Here is a 21,934-nt window from a genome sequence, read left to right as displayed (position 1 = left end):
CTGCCCCTCATATTGTTTCTTTATCAACTGGCAACTTGCTTGCCTTCTACAACTTCATCCATGTTATTCACAATCATAAAATAAAAAAGACATATTCCCTTCATCTAGTCATCTTCAATTATTATTCTGTCTCCTCTCCTTTTTTGTAGGGAAAAGAATCTATGCTTCACACTGTTACCTCCTATTCCCTCCTTAATCACTTGAAGTCTGTGATCATTCCACCAATTAGACATTTAATAACATCAGATTATAAGGTTACTCTTTCTTTGTATCTCTAGAACTTAGAACAGTGACTAGCACAATGCAGGTGCTTAATAAATTCTTGTTGACTAAAGACCAAATACCTTTTCTTGATTTTCATCCTACTTAATCTCTTTTGCTCTTGTTGCTATTAAAGTTCTCTTCTGGCTCATTTTTTTTTTTTGTGCTACCCCACATGCATTTGCATTTGCATTATTTATTTTAAATTTTACAATTTTTACAATTTTACAATTTTTCTCCTAATCTTGCTTCCCTCCCCACCCCCACCCCCCCACAAAAATAGTCTGTTAGTCTTTACTTTGTTTCCATGGTATCCATTGATCTAAGTTGAATGTGATAAGAAAGAAATCACATCCTTAAGGAAAAGATCTGCTTCAGGATCTGTTCCTTTCCTTCCATTCACATCATCACTCTATTCATACCATAATCACCTCTCACCTGGACTAATAACTTCCTAAGGAATTCCTTGCTTCCATTCTACCCCTTTCCACTAATCCAATCTACACACACACAAACACACACACACACACACCCCTACTAAAATAATCCTCCTAAAAAGCAGATCTGAAAATGTCACCTTCCCTGCTCAAGAATATTCAATAGCTCCCTACTAGCTTGGGAAAAACTGCTTGGCATTTAAAGTCCCTCTTACAATGCAAATACAACATAGTTTATCTCATATTAATCTACTATATGCACTCTGTATTCTAGCCAAGTTGACTTATTTTCTGTTTCTGAACTCAATAGTCTATCTACCCCCATGCTTTTATATAAGTAGTTCCCTATATCTGGTATGCTATACCTTTTCATCTTTGTTTTTAAGAATATATACTTGCCTTCATTGCTTAATTTCTTTTCAAGGTGTGAATTCTAGTAGGAACTCTTCCTTAATCCCACTGGTTAATGTTCCCCCACCCTAAAAAATTATCTTGCATTCATTTACTTGCTTACACATATAAATGAAGTAAAATAAAGGAATCTCTAGTATATTTAATGTTTAATAAATGCTTACTGAATTGCATACCATGTATTTTAAAGAGGTCATGAGTTGATATTAGTCTTCCATTCTTAATTTATTCCATCCTCTATTAAAAAGAAAAGTTTGATTGTAGTGGGGGAGGGAGAGAAGGACACTGGAGTACATGTTTGGGAACTGAATGCAATATAAAAATAAAAGTCATCAATAGGACTTCAAAAATTCTATGTGGGCATAAGTTTCTTATTAGCAGGGGACCAAGGGCAAGTCAATTCAATCTCATGGTTTCCCCATTCATGTAACAGTAGGGATAAATAATTCCTGCAGCACCTAGCTTATAGGGTTATTGTGAAGATCAAAATACTTTTAAGCCTGAAAGCCTTATATTCAAAGAATATCAGTTATTCATACTACTTCTCCTACTGCAAATGCAATTACGATCATTAGTCAGTAAGGATTTATTAAGCATCCTGTATGAATTAGTCACTGTGTTAAGCACTAGCAATGTAAAGAAAGACAAAAGTCCCTGCCCTCAAGAAGCAATATAATCTAATTAGTCCATTAGTTTCTCAATATATATATATATATATATATATATATATATATATATAATAATTTTAGTGATCCCGATATCTTTAATATTATACATTATTTTTGTGTGTTGACTATATATATATATATATATATATATATATATATATATATATATGTAGTTTTTGCAAGGCAGTGGGGTTAAGTGGCTTGCCCAAGGCCACATGGCTAGGTAATTATTAAGTGTCTGAGGCCAGATGTGAACTCAGGTACTCCTGACTCCAGGGCCGGTGCTGTACCCACTGTGCCACCTGTGTTGACTATATTTAAGTATAACATTAATTGGTTAAATATACATAAACACACATATGTGTGTATATGTATATACACATATATTTTGAATATTGCTTGGGCCACCACAATGTTTTATCTCAACCAACTAACAACTACTGGGGAACTGGTAGACTGGAGATAATATTCCATGAGAATAAGAAAAACAAGGAACCTAAAGAACCTAAAGTGAACAATCTAGTAATTGTATGGCTTTACAGAAATCATTTCACTTTTCTGTTCCTATATTTCTCATCTATTAAAAAATGGGCTTGGAAATGTTATGGTTCTATGACTTGTAATGTTCCAACTAGTGTGTCGCAAGGGACAGAGCCAGATCCTGGACTATTTGAGGTCTATAGGACACACAAAAGGGCCCTGATCCAGTCTAAACATTCTTTGGATATATTCTCAGAACCTGATTTAGTTTTGGCTGTCTATGGTTGTAGGAGATAGGTCTAAAATGGACTCATCTACTTAAAGGTTCTATAAATAATCAATTATCCAGGTCTGTAATGGACCAACTATACTACAGCTAATCCTATTTTATAGACTTGAAGATAGATCAGGTTCAGTGATTTATATCCTATGCTTAATTAGTGGATTTTCTGTTAAACTATAGATAAACAAAAGTTATGGGTAGTGATGATAAACCCAAGGATGATGGGAATATCACTTTACTTTTCTTTTTCTAAGCTAGACTTTTGACCAGCATAGGAGTATAGTAATGGTAGACCTGAATATAATTACTATTCTCATTTTTAAAAAATCAATAAATTATTCAAATCAGACCCATTTTTACTCATTTAGCATTAATAATTACTCTATCTTCAAAGTCAGGTAACTAGTTATTTTTTTTAGTTTTTTGCAAGGCAATAGTTATTTTTGAGGCAGAATGGGACACTGCCGTTACATGTTTTGTGTTGAAAACTTAATATAAGAGCAATTTTATAGAATTTTCATTAAAGGTTATTTATTTTGGACATTAACAATGGCTGGCTAACCCTCAAAGTGTAAGAATGTGGCATTAGCCTTGTAGCATAAATATTGTGAATATAATAGAATACATTTGATAAAATAAATATATAGATTAGTAGTTTATCTTGTTTATCATGAAAGCATTTAGCACCACCCACTGGCTAAAACGTTCCACTGCAAAAAAATCTTCGAGTAAATATGTTTTGGATATTATTCAGAAATTTCTAAATTGATTATTCTTAAATTGAAGGCAAAATAACATTCATAATAAAAAAATTTAGGAAAAACTTAATTTTTGAAACCTAAATATATGATCTCTGATTTATCTATATAAAAATTAAATATATATCTAAACTAGTCTTAACAGAAGATGAGAAACCATTCCATGCTAATACTCAAAATTCCAATTGGTTTGTAAATCCAGTGATGCGAATATTTTCTGAAATGATGCAGATCATGATCCCTTCATGCCAACCCACCAAGTGAAACTCTCTTCTTAAATTCATTGCATATATTCTATATTGAGGGTCTTTGAACACTGAGTGAATAACAATAGCTCATGCAGGGTACTCAACTGGTTACATCTTTCTTTAGCTATGAGAATGGCCATTTTAAAAAACTCTAAATGCTTTTACAGACATTTAAGGAATAAGTATTTATTTTCTCTCTTCCCCAAGTCACCACATGTAGAAAAAAAAGGACAAACAAAACCTATGAAACAAATAATTACAGTATTCCTTATACAACACCTGCATGATTTTTTGTTTGTAATGTATTATAGTTTGCTTTTCTCCACCATGCATCTCTTAGCAGCCCTTTAGGTTATCTTCAACTTAAATTCTTTAGAGGCTGCAGTATTCCATGACCTGAAGCCATATATCACTGCTATAAATGAAGTCAGAAGACAAAAGGAAGTTATAGCTAAATGAAAAGATAGCTTACAGGTTCTCTGTGGAGACTGAGTTGGTTTTATGGTGCATCCAGGCAACAAAGAACATTATTTAATATGACATTTGGTCATCCATATTGTAAAGCTCATGTGATGTATTTGCAAGAAGACCATTATGAAAATAATTGTAGTTTGTGGGTCAGCATCAATTGTAGAGTAGAGAGAGAGAGAGAGAGAGAGAGAGAGAGAGGAGAGAGATTTGGTAACTTCAATAAATAGAAGAGCATGGTAAAGACAGTGAAAAACATGTAGAAAAATATGGCTGAGGTATTAGGAATGAGTGAAATCAAATTCTTGAAGAATGCCAGAAAACCAATGCTTATTCATCATGAATATATTATTCAAGAAAATAATTTAAGTATTGGACATGGTAAGCATTAAATAATACCCCAAATACAAACCAAAGAAATTTTAATATCATTGTTATTCATATGGGAGCCATACCAGAATTGGACAGCTATCTTTAATATGCTCAGCTTGATAGAGTAAGGATCAAATAAGTAAGAAAAAAAATTAGAACAAAGCTATAAGAAAAATAAGAAAAATAAAGGGTATATAATCAAAACAACTTCAACTTCACCTATTCAAAAAAGTTACTGATACTAAAAAATAAGAGATGGATGAAAGAATGGATATTGAAAATAATTATATTGTAGTTTAACTTATATAAATCAACTGCCATGACAAGTATCCCAGAAGATGCTAAAAATTGTTTGGCCTAGTAAATAAATATTTTATCTCATTGTCAAACACGGAGATATGGCAGCCAAAGGCAAACACTGCTTTAGAATATGAAATTAATTTCCAAAATCTTATTGATAGTAGAAGATTATGAGTTGCATTCCTTCAAAAGAAGTGGGGGAGGGAGACAATGGAAAAAAATTTTGAAGAAAGCTTAGTGATGGGGCGGCTAGGTGTTGCAGTGGATAGAGCACCGGCCCTGGAGTCAGGAGTAACCGAGTCCAAATATGGCCTCAGACACTTAATAATTACCTAGCTGTGTGGCCTTGGGCAAGCCACTTAACCCCACTGCCTTGCAAAAACAAAAACAAAACAACAAAAAAGAGCTTAGTGAGAGACCTAATTAAGTAATCTTAAGGGCATTTAAGGATGAAAATATTGGAATTACAACAAACGGGTAAAAAATGGAAAAGATCTACAAACCTTACACACTCTTTTTACCATAAAGTCTCTATAGCCACATCCTGGTCTCTGATGTCCTGACAGAAGAAGTAGAAATGGTATTAAAGCAAACAAAGACCTGACTTCTAATCTTGCCTTAGTTGCTTATCACACCTGTGCAACCTTGGGCAAGTGTTTCCTGTCTCAGTTTCCTCATCTTGTAAAATGGAGATAAAATAAATGCACTTGCCTCACAGGGTTGTTCAGAGGGTAAAATGATATAGCATATGAAAGCTCTTGGCAAATCTCTGAGGGCTAAATAAGTGCCAGTTATTATTAGGGTTCATCATTTTGAAAAATGTTATTATAGATAAGAAGCACAGTAATGTCAAGATTTTCACTCAGATTAACATCTGTAGAGGTTGAGAAACAGAGAACAACTCTTTTCTCTAAAGCATATGTCATGAATAATGAATGTTGTTCAGACATTAATAACTTCATGGATGAATGAAAGGGTTAACAATAATTAGTCAATTAAGAAAGAAACCATCATGAGAGTTTCCTATGTTGTAATTGGTAAAAATGTACAAGTGTATTACCAGAAGAACAATTTGCTCAACCGTATATGTAGATGAGGGATAGGACTTCAGCAGTAACATTTGTTTAAAGCAAGAGGTTAAAAAGGAAGCAGAATGGGAGAGTCGTTTAACATAGTAATTGTCTCCTGGGAACACTATTTGCCATACAGACAGATCCCATTTGTATTCAGTCTGTATTGAATTCTCAAAGATACCTGCGAAGCAAACAGATGCTGAAGGAGATGGCTGAGCTCTTGTGTGGGACTGTTGCTGGCATGTAGAATTTGGAAGTTTGAGGGGATACCATAAATCTAATGGAATATGCTCATTATATGAGTAGAAATGAAGAAACAGCAAGCTCTGTAATTTGTTTGTCCAAGGTCAAGTGATGGAAAATTTACAGATTCTTTTTTTTTAAACTACCCCTGCTTTCAACATGGGTCCAATGTTGCATCTGAAGAATGTGTGATTAAATAATACATATATGAGAAATCAGGCAACATGGTATGATAAAAAGAAGGGTGCACTTACAGAAATGGTTTGGGTTCAAATCCTGTCTAAACTAATTCTTTGTTGTGTGTGACCATGACTAATGATCTCTCTCTGTCTCATTTTCCTCCTCTATAAAATAGATATTTATAACAGTAATAATATTTAAATATCAGGCTAACAGGATTGTTATGAGACTCAAAGGAGACAATCTACATAAAGGACTTTGAAAACCTGAAAATGCTAGCTTAATGTGAGATGTTATTACTATTATGATGCATGATATACATAGCAGAGAACCAGGTAAAGAAATAATTAGTATCCCTGAAAATAGTGCACTTACATTTGTATCCTTAACCAGATAATGGAAATCCTTAATTAAACCATTGATTAATGAAAACCAACACATGCATTTTAATTGATGAGACCTAACCATCTCATTTTTATTTATATAATTATACACACGATATATAAGATGTGAATATTTTAATTATATTAATATTTTATTTTATATAACATGCAAATATTATATTAAGATTATTTTCCTAATCAGGCTATCTGAACTTAGATATATTGATTCAAATGGTTTAAACAATTGGGTAAAATACACCCTCAAACCTCAAAGATGAGGCTATAAGTATCACCAAGGCAACAAAATCAGTTCTCTGCGGAATTCATCTTTTATGGGACGAATAGCATGATGAATTCTAATGATGAATATGAAGAATTGCAATCAGATGCAGAAAATCAATCAAAGCATATTGCACATGAAAGATTCTTTGAATCTCCCTTTAGCAAAAGTGGACATAGGGCCAGTTTAAAAACTCACAATATGCTTCTCATGCAATTGTGCACTAGAATAATTGATGAAAGAGGGAAGAGAAAGTTGGTGGCAAATCAAATGTTCTTTTTACTAGAAAAATAAATAGCAAGGCTCTCACTGCACAGAAAACTAACACCTTCATGAAAACAAATAAACCACAATTTCATTGTCTTTCACATTCAAAGATTAGGCATTAATGATTCACTGCCTGTGTGACTACAAATATCACAGTGATCAACCTCTTTTGGTACTGTGATCACAGACATGTAAAGAGAAGCAAATCGAAAATATGAGTAGCACCCTGTCCTATGACAATGCAGAGGAGGCAGTCACTGTAGCTATCTTGATTAAGATCAATATGATTATACATACATACATACATACATTCATATCTAATACTCATGAATACATATACATATATACGGATAAAATGTATCATGATGCAAGGGATGATAACTGAGAAATCTCCTTTGTTCAAGACTGGAGGAGAAAACAATGTGAAACAAGTCATTATGATTGGACATTGGTAAAAACTGACTGCAAAGAATTTACTGCAGGCAAGGTGTAGACTACAGAGAAGTTGGGCTCTTCACAAGAGGTACAGATGAATCCTTTGATTTGAAAATGCTATCTTAAATCTTCTCCCTTAAGGCTTCTCAGCACTATAATACTCCTCCATTCAGTAGAATATAGAGTTTGTCAGCTCACTGATACTCAATTTGGTTGTGTTTGGGAGGTAATTCTTTTTTTCTTTTTAATTCAAACATCAAGTTCCTATATCCACTACCAACCCTATACTGAAAAAGAGGCATTTTTTTTGCTTTCATTTTTAAAAAATAAGTTTTGTTAATTCTTTTTTGTCTTCATATTGTGGTCATTTGTGGGGATGTTTCCCTCCAACGAGAACTAAATCCCTCCCTTTAGTCTTTTGTTTCTCTTCCAAGAAGAGGTTTCCTATTAGGTTTCCTAGGACCAAAAGTTATTACAATCATTCAGAATTCATTCCCAAGAAATGATTTAACAGAAACGAGTCTTGCTTTTTGCACCACTCCTAAGAGTTTAAAGGGTTTTCATGAGTACTCTGACTTCCCAGTACATAGACAAAAGAGGTTTTTTTGAATCTCAGAGCAGGACTATCCTAGTCACCAGTCACCTCATCTTGGGTACAGAGACCTCTGGAATGCTTTGGCATTTCTATGCCACATCAAGGATGGGCAGAAAGCTTCAATATTTACCAATGACTGAGGATTGGGGGAGGGGGCAATCAGAAAAGTAGATCTTTTGTACTTTTGCATATTGCTTCATCTCTGGGGAAAAGAAAAAGTTGCTGAGAGCTTATGCCAACTATCAGGTAGTGGGAAAACACAAATTTCATTCCTTACACTCAGAAAGAGAAAGCTCCCAGGCATTTTGAAGTAAATATATCTTAGCATGGAGAAAAATGCCAGCCCCTAATACTGTAGGGTGCCCATTAAAGAGCTGTGTTAAGAAAGAAGAGCTTACCTCCCGATGACAACCAAGACTAAAATATGAATTAAGCACCTCTAAAAACAGAGGGAAATTAAGTGATGAGTTTGTGAAAATGCTTGCAAAAACCCATATCGTGTTCAGCTCTGACATGTGGGACTGCATTCAGACAATGTGGGAAAGGCCCTCCCAGTCACATGACATGAGAATAAAAAGCACAATTTAACAAGGCAGCAAACTTTTACTTAGCCTATTAACTATGGGAGGGTCTAAGTCCTCTGTCCCAGGAATTTTTTAATTTCAATAAGATACAGCAATAGCCTCTTGTTAGGGATGTTGTGGTGGAGAAAGATGCTTCAGACTCAAAAAGCCCCACAAACAGCTTTTTTTTTTTTGCCTTTTATTTTGGTTTTGTTTTTTGCAGGGTTGACTTGCCCAAGGTCACACAGCTAAGTATTAAATGTCTCAAGTCTAATTTGAACTCTGGTCCTCCTGACTCCTGGGTTAGTGCTCTCTATCCACTGCGCCACCTAGTTGCTCTCCACAAAGTGTTAATTGCCTCCTGAACCCCCAAATCTATCCCTGCTTCAAATACTTCAGTTGGAAGTGCCAACATAACTTGTCAAATCACCCAGCTTCACAACCTCAGAATGCTCTAATCTTTTTTTTTTTTTGCAAGGCAAATGGGGTTAAGTGGCTTGCCTAAGGCCACACAGCTAGGTAATTATTAAGTGTCTGAGACTGGATTTGAACCCAGGTACTCCTGACTCCAAGGCCAGTGCTTTATCCACTATGCCACCTAGCCGCCCCAGAATGCTCTAATCTTTAATGCTTTTTTTTTTTATCAGTTACCAAGTTCTATTGATTCTACCTCCACAATATCACACCCATGTTCTCTTTCTCTCCATTCACAATAGACAACTTTTAGTCATCCAGGCAACAAGCAGTAAAACTTCCAATGTACTAAAAACTTTAGTTCAGGTCCTTATCACCTCTTATTAGGACTACTGGTCTCCTTTAACATTCTCCTCTCAATACATTCTTACAGAATGTACGTGAATAAATGAAAAGATTTGAGCAGCTAAGTGGCTCATCTTCCTGAGTTCAAATCTGCCTTCAGACACTTTCCTAGCTGAGTGACCCTGGGTAAGACACTGTTGGTCTTGAGTTTCCTCATCTTTAAAATGAGTTGGAGACGGAAATGGAAAATCACTCCAGTTATTTTTGCCAAGAGAACCCCAAATGGGATCCTGAAGAATCAGACATAACTGAAATGACTTAATAAGAAAAAAAAGGAGGGAAGATTTATTGTCCATAAAGGAGTCACTGAATTTATAGATAATGAGTTAATTAAACAACAAATAATTGTTAAGTATTGTGTTAAGCTATGTGTAACCAACTCTACTAGGTACTATGGGAGATACCAGGCAGTATATGACATGGTCCCTATGTGCAAAGGCCCTGCTCTAGAAGCACATACACATGCACAAGTCTGTCATAGGATCACAAAAACTTAGATCTGGATGGAATCAGAGATCATCTAGGCCAACCTATTTCTTTTTACAGATGAGGAAACTGAGGCCAGGGACACTAAATGATCCATATTACATAGAGTGGCTCAGAATGAATATAAATAGCAATTGTTTCTATTTTGGCCAGAAATCCATCCAGATTGATTTTTTTTTTGGTAAAAGAGGTCATTATTTGCTTCATTTCTTCCTTACCTAGCCTGAAACACTGAATAGGCTTTACTTAAGTCTAAACTGAAACCTATCGAAGATCTTAGCTTAAAAAGGTCAAGGTCTCTAAATTTATGCAAGGCCATTTCCAGACCTCCTAATCCATATCTGGCCACTGAACCCAGATGGCTCTGGAAGAGAAAATGAGGCTCCTCACACTTAAACACACAATTAAATTGCATGTCATGGCAACACCTCCCTGAAGTTCTAGTCCTCTCTGAGAATGAAGGAAAAACAACAATAATATGTGAATTCTGTACTAATGTAGTCTGAAGAAAATTTATTTTGATAGAATATCAGCTGTTTGAGAGAAACAAAGGTTTCATATTTCAATCTGTATATTCAGAGCTTGGCAAAAGTGTCTGGATCCCAGGTGGTGATTAATCCACCTTGAGTTTTCTAATATGGATACAAAGAAGAGCTCCTCACTCCTCATTAATTTCCTAAGAATTTCTGAACTATGTGGAGGCCTTAAAGAAGTGTCTCTAATGCAGTATTTTACAGTAGGATCTACTACTAGTTCTGTAATTGTCAAAAAATGTTCAAACACTAAAGGAATTTTCTGCCTTGAAATCTTAGTGCTAAAAAATATCATAACCTTTTTAGGGGGCTGTTGTGACTTAAAAACTGTTTTCATTTTCTATAACTTCACAGCATGTGAATTTGTGGGCTAAGTAAGTATTCAAAAGTTCTTACCTGAAGGCTTCAAGCACAATCCTTTCTGGCAACTTGGGAGCCACCTGTTGGAAGGCTTTTTTGAAATCTTCCAAAGTTAAGAATCCTCGATCTTATTTAAAACAAATAAACAAAAATATCTGAATTATTCAGATATAAAGCACCTATTGTATATTCACAAAGTTCTTTTATATAAAACAATTTCATGAGTAATTTCAATTGCAATAGTTGTATCAAGCTTTTGATAGGTGTTGTTGAACAGTCTTGTCTGTCTTTGTGTGATCCGCTGACTTTATTGGCAAAAGTACTAGAGAAATTTGTCATTTCCCTCTCTATCAAGTTCCCCATTTTACAGATGAGAAACTAAGGTGAATAGGGGTTAAGTGACTTGTCCAGGGTCACACAGCTAGTGTCTGAAGTTGGATTTGAACTCAGATGTTCCTAACTCCAGACCTGGTTCTTTAACAACTATGCCACCTAGTTTATCCCTCTATTTAAAAAAAAAAAAAAAGGATTAGAACAGACTAATAATAATGATAATAGCTAGCCTTTACATAGCATCTCAAACTTTGCAAAATGTTTTATGCATGTTATTTTATTTGTTCTTCACAACAACCCTGTGATGTAGCTGCTGCTAGTCTCTTCCTTTTATAGATGGGAAAACAAATCTTAGAGAAGCTAAGCAATTTACCCAGAGTCACTCAGCTAATAACTAATCTGAGGCAACATTTGAACTCGGGTTTTTCTGACTCCAAGTCTAACACTGTGCCTCTTAGAATCTTGCAGATAGTTCAGTGTCGTTCCATCGGATGCAATCATACCTATAGTTTACTTGTTTATCAGTAAACTAAGGTAATGGAGCCAAAAGTATTAAAAAGTTTTCTCCAAGCATAAAAATGCTTTGAGCAAAATACCTTTCACCATGTTTTCATAATTTATTGATATATATTCTAAGATGAGCCATTGAAATAAGTAGTGACTATTTGCTAGTCTGTTTCTGACTGTAAAATGAATAAAGTAATTCTTTTCTATTTCCTAAGCATACGTTTTATTTATCTTGAGCAAAGTAAAATTAAACTAAAAATAGTACAGTGGATAGAACATTGGGCTTGGAATCAGGAAGACTCGTGTTCATTAGTTCAAGTCTTTCAAGCTTTGTGATCCCAGATAAGTCATTTAGCCCTGTTTGCCTCAGTTTCCTCATCTGTAAAATTAGCTAGAGAGGAAAAGTAAAAACCATTCTAGTATCATTGCCAAGAAAAATCCTGAACATGGTCACAAAGAGTCAGGCACAACTGAAATAAATGAACAAAAGAGGCATATTTCACTGACAAACTCTTATTTCATATGTGAGGGTACTTCCTCCCTTTTCTTGATGCAGGTCACCACCTTTCTACAATCTGGAAGATGGTCTTTGAAAGTGATTGTGGCCAACTTAGTGATGAATCTCTAATTTTTCCCTCACCTGGTCCCTGAGCAAGAGAAATACAATCCATCGAGGGTGGCTAGGTGGCATAGTGGATAAAGCACCGGCCTTGGAGTCAGGAGTACCTGGGTTCAAATCTGGTCTCAGACACTTAATAATTACCTAGCTGTGTGGCCTTGGGCAAGCCACTTAACCCCATTTACCTTGCAAAAAAACTAAAAATAAAGAAATACATCACCAGAATTGTAACCAAAATCTTTTCTAGCATACATTTATAAACTGAATTCTATAAGCCATCCCTAAAGCAAACAGAGATAAGGAAGGAGAAGGACCATTTGAGAACCCAAGTTGCCTCCAGACTATAACATTAAGTAGCTAGATGACACACTGAATTTTTGTGTCTCTGGGCAAGTCACTTAAACTCTGTGTACCTCAGTTTCCTCCAATGTAAAATGAGCATAAGAAGAGCTCTTCACAGAGTTATTGTGATGATCAAATGAGAATGAGTGACTCATAATAAGCACTTAATAAATGTTTGCTCTATTCTTTCCCCTTTACTCAATAAGCTACCATGGTAGGACTTAAGAGGAATTATGACCATGAACACTGAGAAAATGGTAATTTTTGCTATTGCAAGTTAAAAAAGGGGGGAGGGGGACCAAACTCTTTAAACACCTACTCTGTGCCAAGCACCTTTACAAATATTACCTCATTTGATCTTCAAAACAACTCTGGCAGACAGGTGCTATTCTTTTTTTTTTTAAGTTAAGGAAACTGAGCAAAGCAGTGGTTATATGGTTTGCTCAGGGCAACACTTCTAGAAAGTGTCTGAGGTCGAACTTGAACTCAGGACATAATGTTGTGTCTGTTGTATCATTTAGCTTTTAGGCACCTCTAAAAAGAGCTTAGAGATAAGACTGAAATTCTTATATATCAAGTAGTTGAGTAGTTTTAGAATTTCCATGTTTTAATGTTGAAGCCTAGAATTGATTAAATTAAAGACTGCTTTTAGGATGTGAAATCTTCAATACACATTTCAAATTTTCTGTGGGTTTTTTCCCTCCCCCTCTAAGCTGGCTAAAAGCTTTCAGGTCTGTTCTTCAGGCTTCATTCAGATGAGGCATGCCCAGGGTAGAGATATCACATCAACCAGGTCATTTAGTCTTGACAGAATGTGGACCCACACAAAGTCCATAAGTGGCAGCAGGCTCTAAAGACCTGCAGGCTCTGATTTCAAGATGTCAAGAACAGATGACATTAAGGCTCAGTGGAAGTCTATAGGACATGGGGCCTTACAAGCAATCATTCAGCAAGACTGTGGGGACATCACTAAGAAGGGTAGATGACAAATCAGAAGAATATCAATCAGAAGGAAAGAAATATGCCTGAGGAAAACACAAGTGAGCAACAGTCACAGGAGCCATGGAACCATGATAAGGAGAAATGGCATGCAATGGAAAAAAGGATTAAGATATAAACTAAGAATTAGGCTTCCTCAGTTCTAGTCTTATCCCTAGCTTATGCTACTTATGTGATGTTGAGTTAAGGCTATTGGGTCTGAGTTTCACCTATTCAAAAAATGAAAGAGATGGACTAGATTGCCAAAGTCCTTTCAGCAATGAAATCCTATAATTTAATCAATTCTTTAGAAAACAACATTCTAAAATAGGATAAATTCTAGGGAAGAGATGGAATTAAAGAACAGACTTTGAATATGGCATTCAGTTTCTACTAGGTAGGAGCCACCCTTTTGAAAATTGAAATTTAGTTTCTTTTTCTACTTAGCTATAAAATAATGATTAAAAACCAACTATGGTGGGAATCATGCTATTACCTTAGATTGAGTGTCACTGAAGACCCCTGAACTTGATCTATGGGGTACCTCCAAATAACTAGTCCAAATAATCCCCACTTTGGCTACTCTCAATCTAAAAAGCAGTTTAATAAACCCCCCAAAATATCTGAGAACCTAGCAATATCTGGACTCAGAGGAGAAGGCAAGACCTGAGACTAGATGTTCTTACTCATGTTTCATATGAGAGTCCCAAGACAAACTCCTAACACAGTCTCATGACAATTCTTTCCCTTCTTTAACCCAACCTAGATTACAATTCAGGCCAAGTTTTATTTTTCTTCAATATATCCTTACTTATAATTCCACCTGTGATAAATGTCAGGTACTTAAGAGACAGTGATCTTAAAAACCATATATTATATATTACCATAAATGCACAAGGACGAATAAAAATTCAAGAAGCAATATTTAAAATAACCATTCCAGAATAGAAATAGTCTACCAAGTATATTTCATTACATAAACAATGAAATTAAAAATATACATGTTTTTAACTAGGATGATTTAAAATACTTACATTGCCTATCAAAAGCTGTGAAGATCTGTCTTATTTCATTCTGATAGAGGTGTGCTGCCTTCTTTTTCTCCATAAGTTTTACAAACTCTTCAAGGCATATACCTAGAAATCATAAGAAAGATGGTTTCTTTTTAATAGAAAAGCATGTTTGATAGCTAACATGCATATAGTACTTACCACATACAGGCAGGTACTTTATAAATATTACTTCATTTCATCCTTACAACATCTCTGAGAAGTATGTGCCATTATTATTCCCATTTTACAGATGAGGAAATTGAAGCAAAGATATTAAGGGACTTGCCTAAAGTCAGAAAGTTATGAAATGTCTGAAGCTAGATTTGAACAGAAGTCTTTCTGACTCCAAACCCAGGGCTCTATCCACTGAGCTCTATCCACGTTTAAGTAAAAATATTTTCAAAGTATTGAGAATTATCTATTTTGATTCAAATTGGTTAAAAAGAATATTATTCCCAATGATTTATAAATCTGAGGATTTCATTAAATATTATACGTGACCCCCCAATGTGAACTGATCCCCCTCCAAAAGTGTGTATGTATATGTGCATTTCATTCACTCCTGAATTCAATAAATAGGCACAGATACCTCTTATGAAATAAGATCTTAACTCTTCTTACTTTTCTTTCTTGTATCCCTTTCTTGATTTATTTTTTTCCTCTTTCCTGGATATCATTACAATATTATTTTCTGCACCTGGGAGATGAAGTCAAATAACTAGTTCCTCAAAAGTCAATTATCAATGGATCCCATGGATAAAGGTGAAGAGAATATTATATAAACACTAGAACAACCACCATCCCAGGACTGAATAAACCCCATTCAGCCACCATAGGCTTGGATCTGGTGACTATCATAATGAAATAGATACACTGGTATAAGGTAGAATACTATGCCCACAATGTCCATTAAAATGAGTTCTAACGTGATGTTTGTAGCAAGTTTTAATGGCAATGGTAGAATTAAAAATGTTTAATATTAAAATAATATTGTTACCTATAAGTCAAAATTTTTTCAGAATCAAAGACATTTTTCAAGTTGAGATGGACCTCAAAAGCTCTCTAGGACAACATGTACCTGAACAAGTCATTTTTTTTTAGGTTTTTGCAAGGCAAAGGGGTTAAGTAGCTTGCCCAAGGCCATGCAGCTAGGTAATTATTAAGTGTCTGAGACCAGATTTGAACCCAGGTACTCCTGACTCCAGGACCGGTGCTTTATTCACTGTGCCACTTAGTCACCTCCACAAGAGTCTTTTCTACAGTATGTTCAACAAAACTGCATTTGAAGACCTCTCATTAGAGAGAATCTACTTTTCTCCAAGGCAGCCCATTCCACTTTTAGATATATAATTGTTAGGTTTTCCTTACATAAAGCCTATGTTTTGCTATTCAGCTTCTACTCATTGATCTCAATTTTGAACTCTGGGACAAAACAGAACAAACTGAATATTTGAAAACAATTATAATGTCTTCAATAAGCCTTTACAAACATTTATATGGTGTGCTCTTGAGGCTCTCCACTTTATTTATTGCCTTTCTCTTGACATATTTTGTCTTATCATTGTTCTTCCCAATGCATATCACCCAGAACTGAATGCAAGATTCCACATGTATCAAATAAGGACAGAATATGACAGCACTATAAACTCCTTATTCCTGGATGCTACTTAGCCTAACTGCATTACTTTTTGGGTACACTATTGTACAGCACTGTATAATGATGAATTTGCGATTTTCCACTTGTGAGAATTATAAAAACCTCAAAATTGTAAAACCATATAATCTTCCCTATTTCATTTCATCTTATTAGATTTGACTCTGATATTCTGGGATATTGAGGTCTTTTTGGATCCTGATTCTGTCATATAATTTGTTTGCCTTCTCTAGTTTTGGACAATCCACAAACTGAATAAATATGCTACAAATTTCTGTATCCAAGTCATTGTTAAAATGCCAAACATCACAGTCAAGCATAGCTATCTAGAATACTCCTTTAGTCATCTGACTCATAAGACCCCATTTGGGCCTTTCTTGGCAAAAATTCCTTTTCTATCTCAATTTTCAGATGAGGACACTAAGACAGAGTTAAGTGACTTACCTAGGGTCACACAGCTTTTGCTTGTGTAAGGTTAGATTTGAATTAACATCTTCCTGGCTCCAAGACTGGTGCCCTACCAGCTAGCTGCCCACTCCTCTAGAAGTCTTTTGCTAAACTGACAGGCAATTATTAATGACTTTTGGGTCTCACTATTCAGTGAGTTCCAAATCTATATAATTAGACAACTATCTAGTCCCATAAAATGAACATGAGTGGCTTTGTTTCATGATTTGCTGAAATTTAGTTAATCTGTTATCTACCGTATTTCCATGATCTGTTGTTCAAGTTGTTTTTCAGTCTTGTCTGACTCTTTGTGACCCCATTTGGCATGTTCTTGGCAAAGATACTGGAGTATCTTTTTTTTTGCCATTTCCTTCTCCAGCTTGAGGACACTGAGGCCAATAATATTAAATGACTTGCCCAGGGTCACAAGAGCTACCAGTCTATTGATCTTATTAGTTTGATACACCCTGTTCTAGGTGATGTTGATTCTTTATAAATTCTTTCTTTTCTGAATATTCAGTAACATGCTGACTTTCAAGATGTCTATAAGGACAACCAGTTCAAGATTCCTAAGAGACAACTATAAAAATGAGTTTGAAGATCAACAGGAAGATTAGAGTTAGATAAGTCTTTTGCTTTCCCTTGAGTATCTATATTGGGAGAGGGTGCCTACTCTCCCTGTTCAGTGTTATTTCTTTAGCCAGAAAAAATTACAACTCTTCTATAGCCTAGTAGAGATTTTCATAAGCTGTGTGGCCAAAACATAATCATAATCTGGTGATCAATCTACCTGGCAATAGTTGTTTAATCAGTTAATAATTCAGGCCATGGAAACCGAGGATATAGAGGATATAGAGTGATATAGAGAAATAAAGAGGGAGAAGAGAAGGTTTAGGACAGAACTCTGAGAGACCTCCATAGTTAGCTGGTCTCATATGGATAAAAATACAACAAAGAAGAATAAGAAGGAACTATTACAGAAAGTAGTATCATGAAAACCTAGAAAGAAGAGTATATCAAGGAGAAGAAAGTGATATTCCTAAATAATCCATTTACCGAGCTAGATGGCATTATTTTTTAGCTCTGAGCAAAAACATCATGGACACATTCATTTTCATTTTTTTAAAAACTAAACAAATGTCAGGGAAAAAGGTCACTTTTTATGTAAGTACTTAGTATAATAAACTGACATTTTTAGATAGTTCAACTTTTCAAAATACCTGATATATAAGCAAAATTCATAGATAATTTACTAGGAAAGAGAATTAGATACTGGGCATATCTCTTTAACTAATCATTTTAACTAGTTTGTTGAGAGGGAAAAATGTGTCACCATGGGAGAGTGACTTAGAAGGGGAATGCTATCTGTGGTAAGTCCAACAGCCTTCTGTCTTGAAGATCAAGAATCAGTCATGTCTGATGCCCTTCTTCAGTCTTACATTGCCCATATGGATTCTCTGCCTTCTATTTTTTTTGCAAGGCAATGGGGTTTAAGTGACTTGCCCAAGGTCACACAGCAAGGGAATAATTAAGTGTCTAAGGCTGGATTTGAACTTAGGTCCTCCTGACTCCAGGGTCATTGCTCTATTCACTGTGCCACCTAGCTCCCCCCCCACACACACACTTTCTATTTTTTAAAAATTATTTTATTTTCCCCAAAACGTGCAATGGTAGTTTTCTCCAATCATTTTTACAAAGTTTTGAGTTTTACAGTTTTCTCTCTCCCTCTCCTCCCCCTGACAGAAAACAATCTAATAAAGGTTCTACATGTGTAATTATGCTAAATATAGATCCATATTATGCTAAACATAGATCCATATTAATCATGTTGTGAAAGAAGAATCAAACCCAAATGGGAAAAAAACATTAGAGCGAAAATAACAACATGATAAGAAAGCTTTTAAAAATTGAACACAGTAAGCTTTGGTCTTCATTTAAACTCCACAGTTCCTCTGAACGTGGATGGTATTTTTCATCACAAGTCTCAGAATTGTCTTTGATTACCGTACTGCTGAAATGAACAATTTCATCATAGTTAATCATCACCCAATGTTGTTAGTGTTCATGATGTTCTTCTGGTTCTGCTCATTTCACTCAGCAACAGTTCACCTAAATCCTTCCAGGGTTTTCTGAAATCCCATTCCTCATGATTTCTTATAGAACAATAGTGTTTCATCACATTAGCACACCATAATTTGCTCAGCCATTTCCCAACTGATGGGCATTCCCTCAATTTTCAATTATTTGCTAACATGCAAAGAATTGCTATGAATATTTTTATACAAGTGGGTTTTTTAACCCTTTTTCATGATCTCTTTGGGATATAGACCCAAGTATTACCAAGAGTGGGTAGTACTAGATCAAAGGGTATGTATAGTTTTATTGGTTTTTGGGTATAATTACAGAAAGTTAGATCAGTTCACAATTCCTCCAATAATGCATTAGTGATCCAGTTTCCCACACCCCCTCCAACATTAATCATTTTCCTTTTGGACCCTTTGCTTTCACTTGAGTATCTATATTGAGTAAAGGTGTCAACTATCCCTGTTCATAGTTATTACTGCAGCCAGGAAAGATTATAACTCTTCTGCAGCTTAATAGACAATTTCATGAGGTGTGTGGCTAAAAATATTCCTAATCTAGTTGCCAACCTATCTGGTAAATAGTTGATTAGTCAACTAGCAGAAAAAGTAGGCACTGTGCTTAGTACAGGAGATATAAAGAAAGTCAAAAAATTATCTCTGCTTAAGGAGTTCACAATGTAATGGGGGTGACCACATATAATTAACTAGATAGGAGACAAGATATGGTGAAGTCCTACCATTTGGTAGGATACATCAGAACCTTCCTGCAGAGACATAACTTTTGAGAGCCTGAAGGACATTTCTATGTTTTTACTTCTTTTTAGTTCTTTATAAATTGGGGAGATCTTAGGAGTATGGCTTTCCTGATGATAATACTTTAAATAACTGATTTCCTTAGCAGAGACACTTTTACTGATACAGATCATAACACCAACAGGACTTAGGACAGAGGCTTGAAAAATTGAACTGACTGGAAAAAAATACTCCCTTTTGGCCCAGTGATGAGCTCCTTTAAACTTAGTTATGTGGTACCTAGAAAATGGATATATAATCTTGCACTGTTTAATGAACATGGCTACTAGCAAACAAAGGATTAGAAAGATTTTCATAGTGAATGGGCTCCCCAAAAGAAAAGAAATACCATGGGCTTTTTTTTTCCAAGCATATAAGAGAAGATTCAGTTGCTTATAACCTTACAAAATATAGAACTCTGCTTGATTGGTGTAATTAATAAAAGGGAAATATACATTTCACCTCAATGGCTTACTATGTTCCTTCAATTTTTCAAAGGTACTTTAATTTTTTGTTAAAAAAAAAGTACTCTAGTAAAAGAACATCTATATATAACTTTCAGGGCATCTAGATTGCAGTGGATAGAGCACTTTGAGTAAGGATGGGAATTTGAACCCAGCCTAAGACACTTGACACTAACTAGATGCATGAATTTGAACAAGTCACTTAACCCTGACTGCCTCACATCCAGGATCATCTCCAGTCCTCCTGATTTATATCTGGCCATTGAATCCAGATGACTCCTGAGGCGAAAGTGAGGCCAATGACTTAGAACAGTCATCCCTCACTCAAATCCAATTCAAGTGCTTGTCATGGTATTACCTCCCTGATGTCATGGTCTTTTTCTGAGAACGAAGGACAAAATATTATTATTATTATTATTATTATTATTATTATTATTATTATTATTATTATTATTATTATTATTTTCAGCTAGGTAAATAGAGTGCTAAGCTTAAAATCAGGAAGATTCATCTTCCTGAGTTCAGGTCTGGCTTCAGATATTTATTAGCTCTGTGATCCTGGGCAAGTCACTTAATCTTGTTTGTCTAAGTTTTCTCTTCTATTAAATGAACTAGAGAAGGAATTGCGAAACCTCTGGTATCTATCCAGGAAAAATCTTAAATGGGGTAACAAAAAAGGAAGACACGACCATAACAAACATCAACATACAACTTTCAAGGATAACACCATCCAATCCACCTTCCATATCATATAATTCCATCTTCCAAACAGTTGCCAAAGTAATTTTCTTTAATGGAATATCTATGATATTACCCAATTCCTATCGTTCCTTATTGCCTCCCTTGGACAAACTGTTCCTCTTTTTGGCTTGTAATTCCTTCACAATCTTTCTTCAACCTACTTTTCCAGGCTCAACTACACATTACTCCTACTTCTCACATTCTATGGTCTAAGCAAAATGGTATATATCTTCCATTTTCATCTATTATGTATGGAATGCTCTCCTTCTCACTTTTTCCTCACAGAATCCCTTACTTCCTTCAAAACAGTTAAAGTGCTAGCTTCTATATAGAACCTTTCTAGTATATGATAGTATATGATCTCCATAAACTACTTCATATTTATTCTATATACATACATGCATACATACATATATATATTCACATATATAATTTTATGAAACAAAAATGTATTTATTTCAGCTGCAAGAACTGGGTCCAAATATAATGGAGATGTATGTAATTCCATCATTAGTTATATTAATTTAGCAATTCCTCTCATAGACTGAAAATGTTCATAAGAGTTCTTAAAATTATATATGTAGACTCTGTACTAATCTAAAATAGGTTTTTATCAATTTGAAAAGTAAAATTAAAATGATTATTATTAATGATAGAGATGCGAATGGATGTAAAAAAACAGTCAATGTACATATAAAGATAGCAAGAAAATGATACCAACAATGGTCAGTTTCTATTATAATAATGAAAAAGAGAAAAATAAATTTTATGTAAGAAATAAAATCTTACTAATGAGAAATGGAAATGAAGATCAAGACAGAATTAGGGATTACTTACCAGATATTAGAAATTTTAATTTAAAAAAATTTAAATTATTATCAACTTCATCTTACCACTCAAAATAAAAAGTTTACCACTACTTACTGGATAAAGAAATAACTATGAAGAGGGGTAGTCTCATACACAAGATCTTCAAATTTTATTCCCCAAACTACCTTACCATTCTTATCTCTCATTC

At 34.8% G+C, this 21,934-nt stretch overlaps 1 protein-coding gene across 6 annotated transcripts in view; it reads right to left on the bottom strand.

Annotated features, from left to right (window-relative positions):
• The window catches only part of EFCAB11 (EF-hand calcium binding domain 11), a 171,360-nt gene that overhangs the window by 110,730 nt on the left and 38,696 nt on the right, over nucleotides 1-21,934 (bottom strand). For 4 of the 6 annotated variants that reach the window (XM_074235530.1, XM_074235531.1, XM_074235535.1 and 1 more), the window contains exons 4-5: nucleotides 14,717-14,818; nucleotides 10,940-11,030 (exon numbers count right to left, since the gene is read on the bottom strand). In XM_074235530.1, coding sequence (XP_074091631.1) covers nucleotides 10,940-11,030; nucleotides 14,717-14,818 — 193 coding nt within the window. Of the gene's footprint in view, nucleotides 1-5,168; nucleotides 5,246-6,763; nucleotides 8,004-10,939; nucleotides 11,031-14,716; nucleotides 14,819-21,934 lie in introns of those variants that run through there. The other 2 variants (XM_074235533.1, XM_074235532.1) reach the window with 2 other exon arrangements.

This window comes from Macrotis lagotis, chromosome 4, assembly GCF_037893015.1.
Source record: "Macrotis lagotis isolate mMagLag1 chromosome 4, bilby.v1.9.chrom.fasta, whole genome shotgun sequence".
Taxonomy (NCBI): Eukaryota; Metazoa; Chordata; class Mammalia; order Peramelemorphia; family Peramelidae; genus Macrotis; species Macrotis lagotis.
The sequence above is the reverse complement of the archived record's forward strand: the minus strand, read 5'-3'. Positions and strand labels throughout refer to the sequence as shown.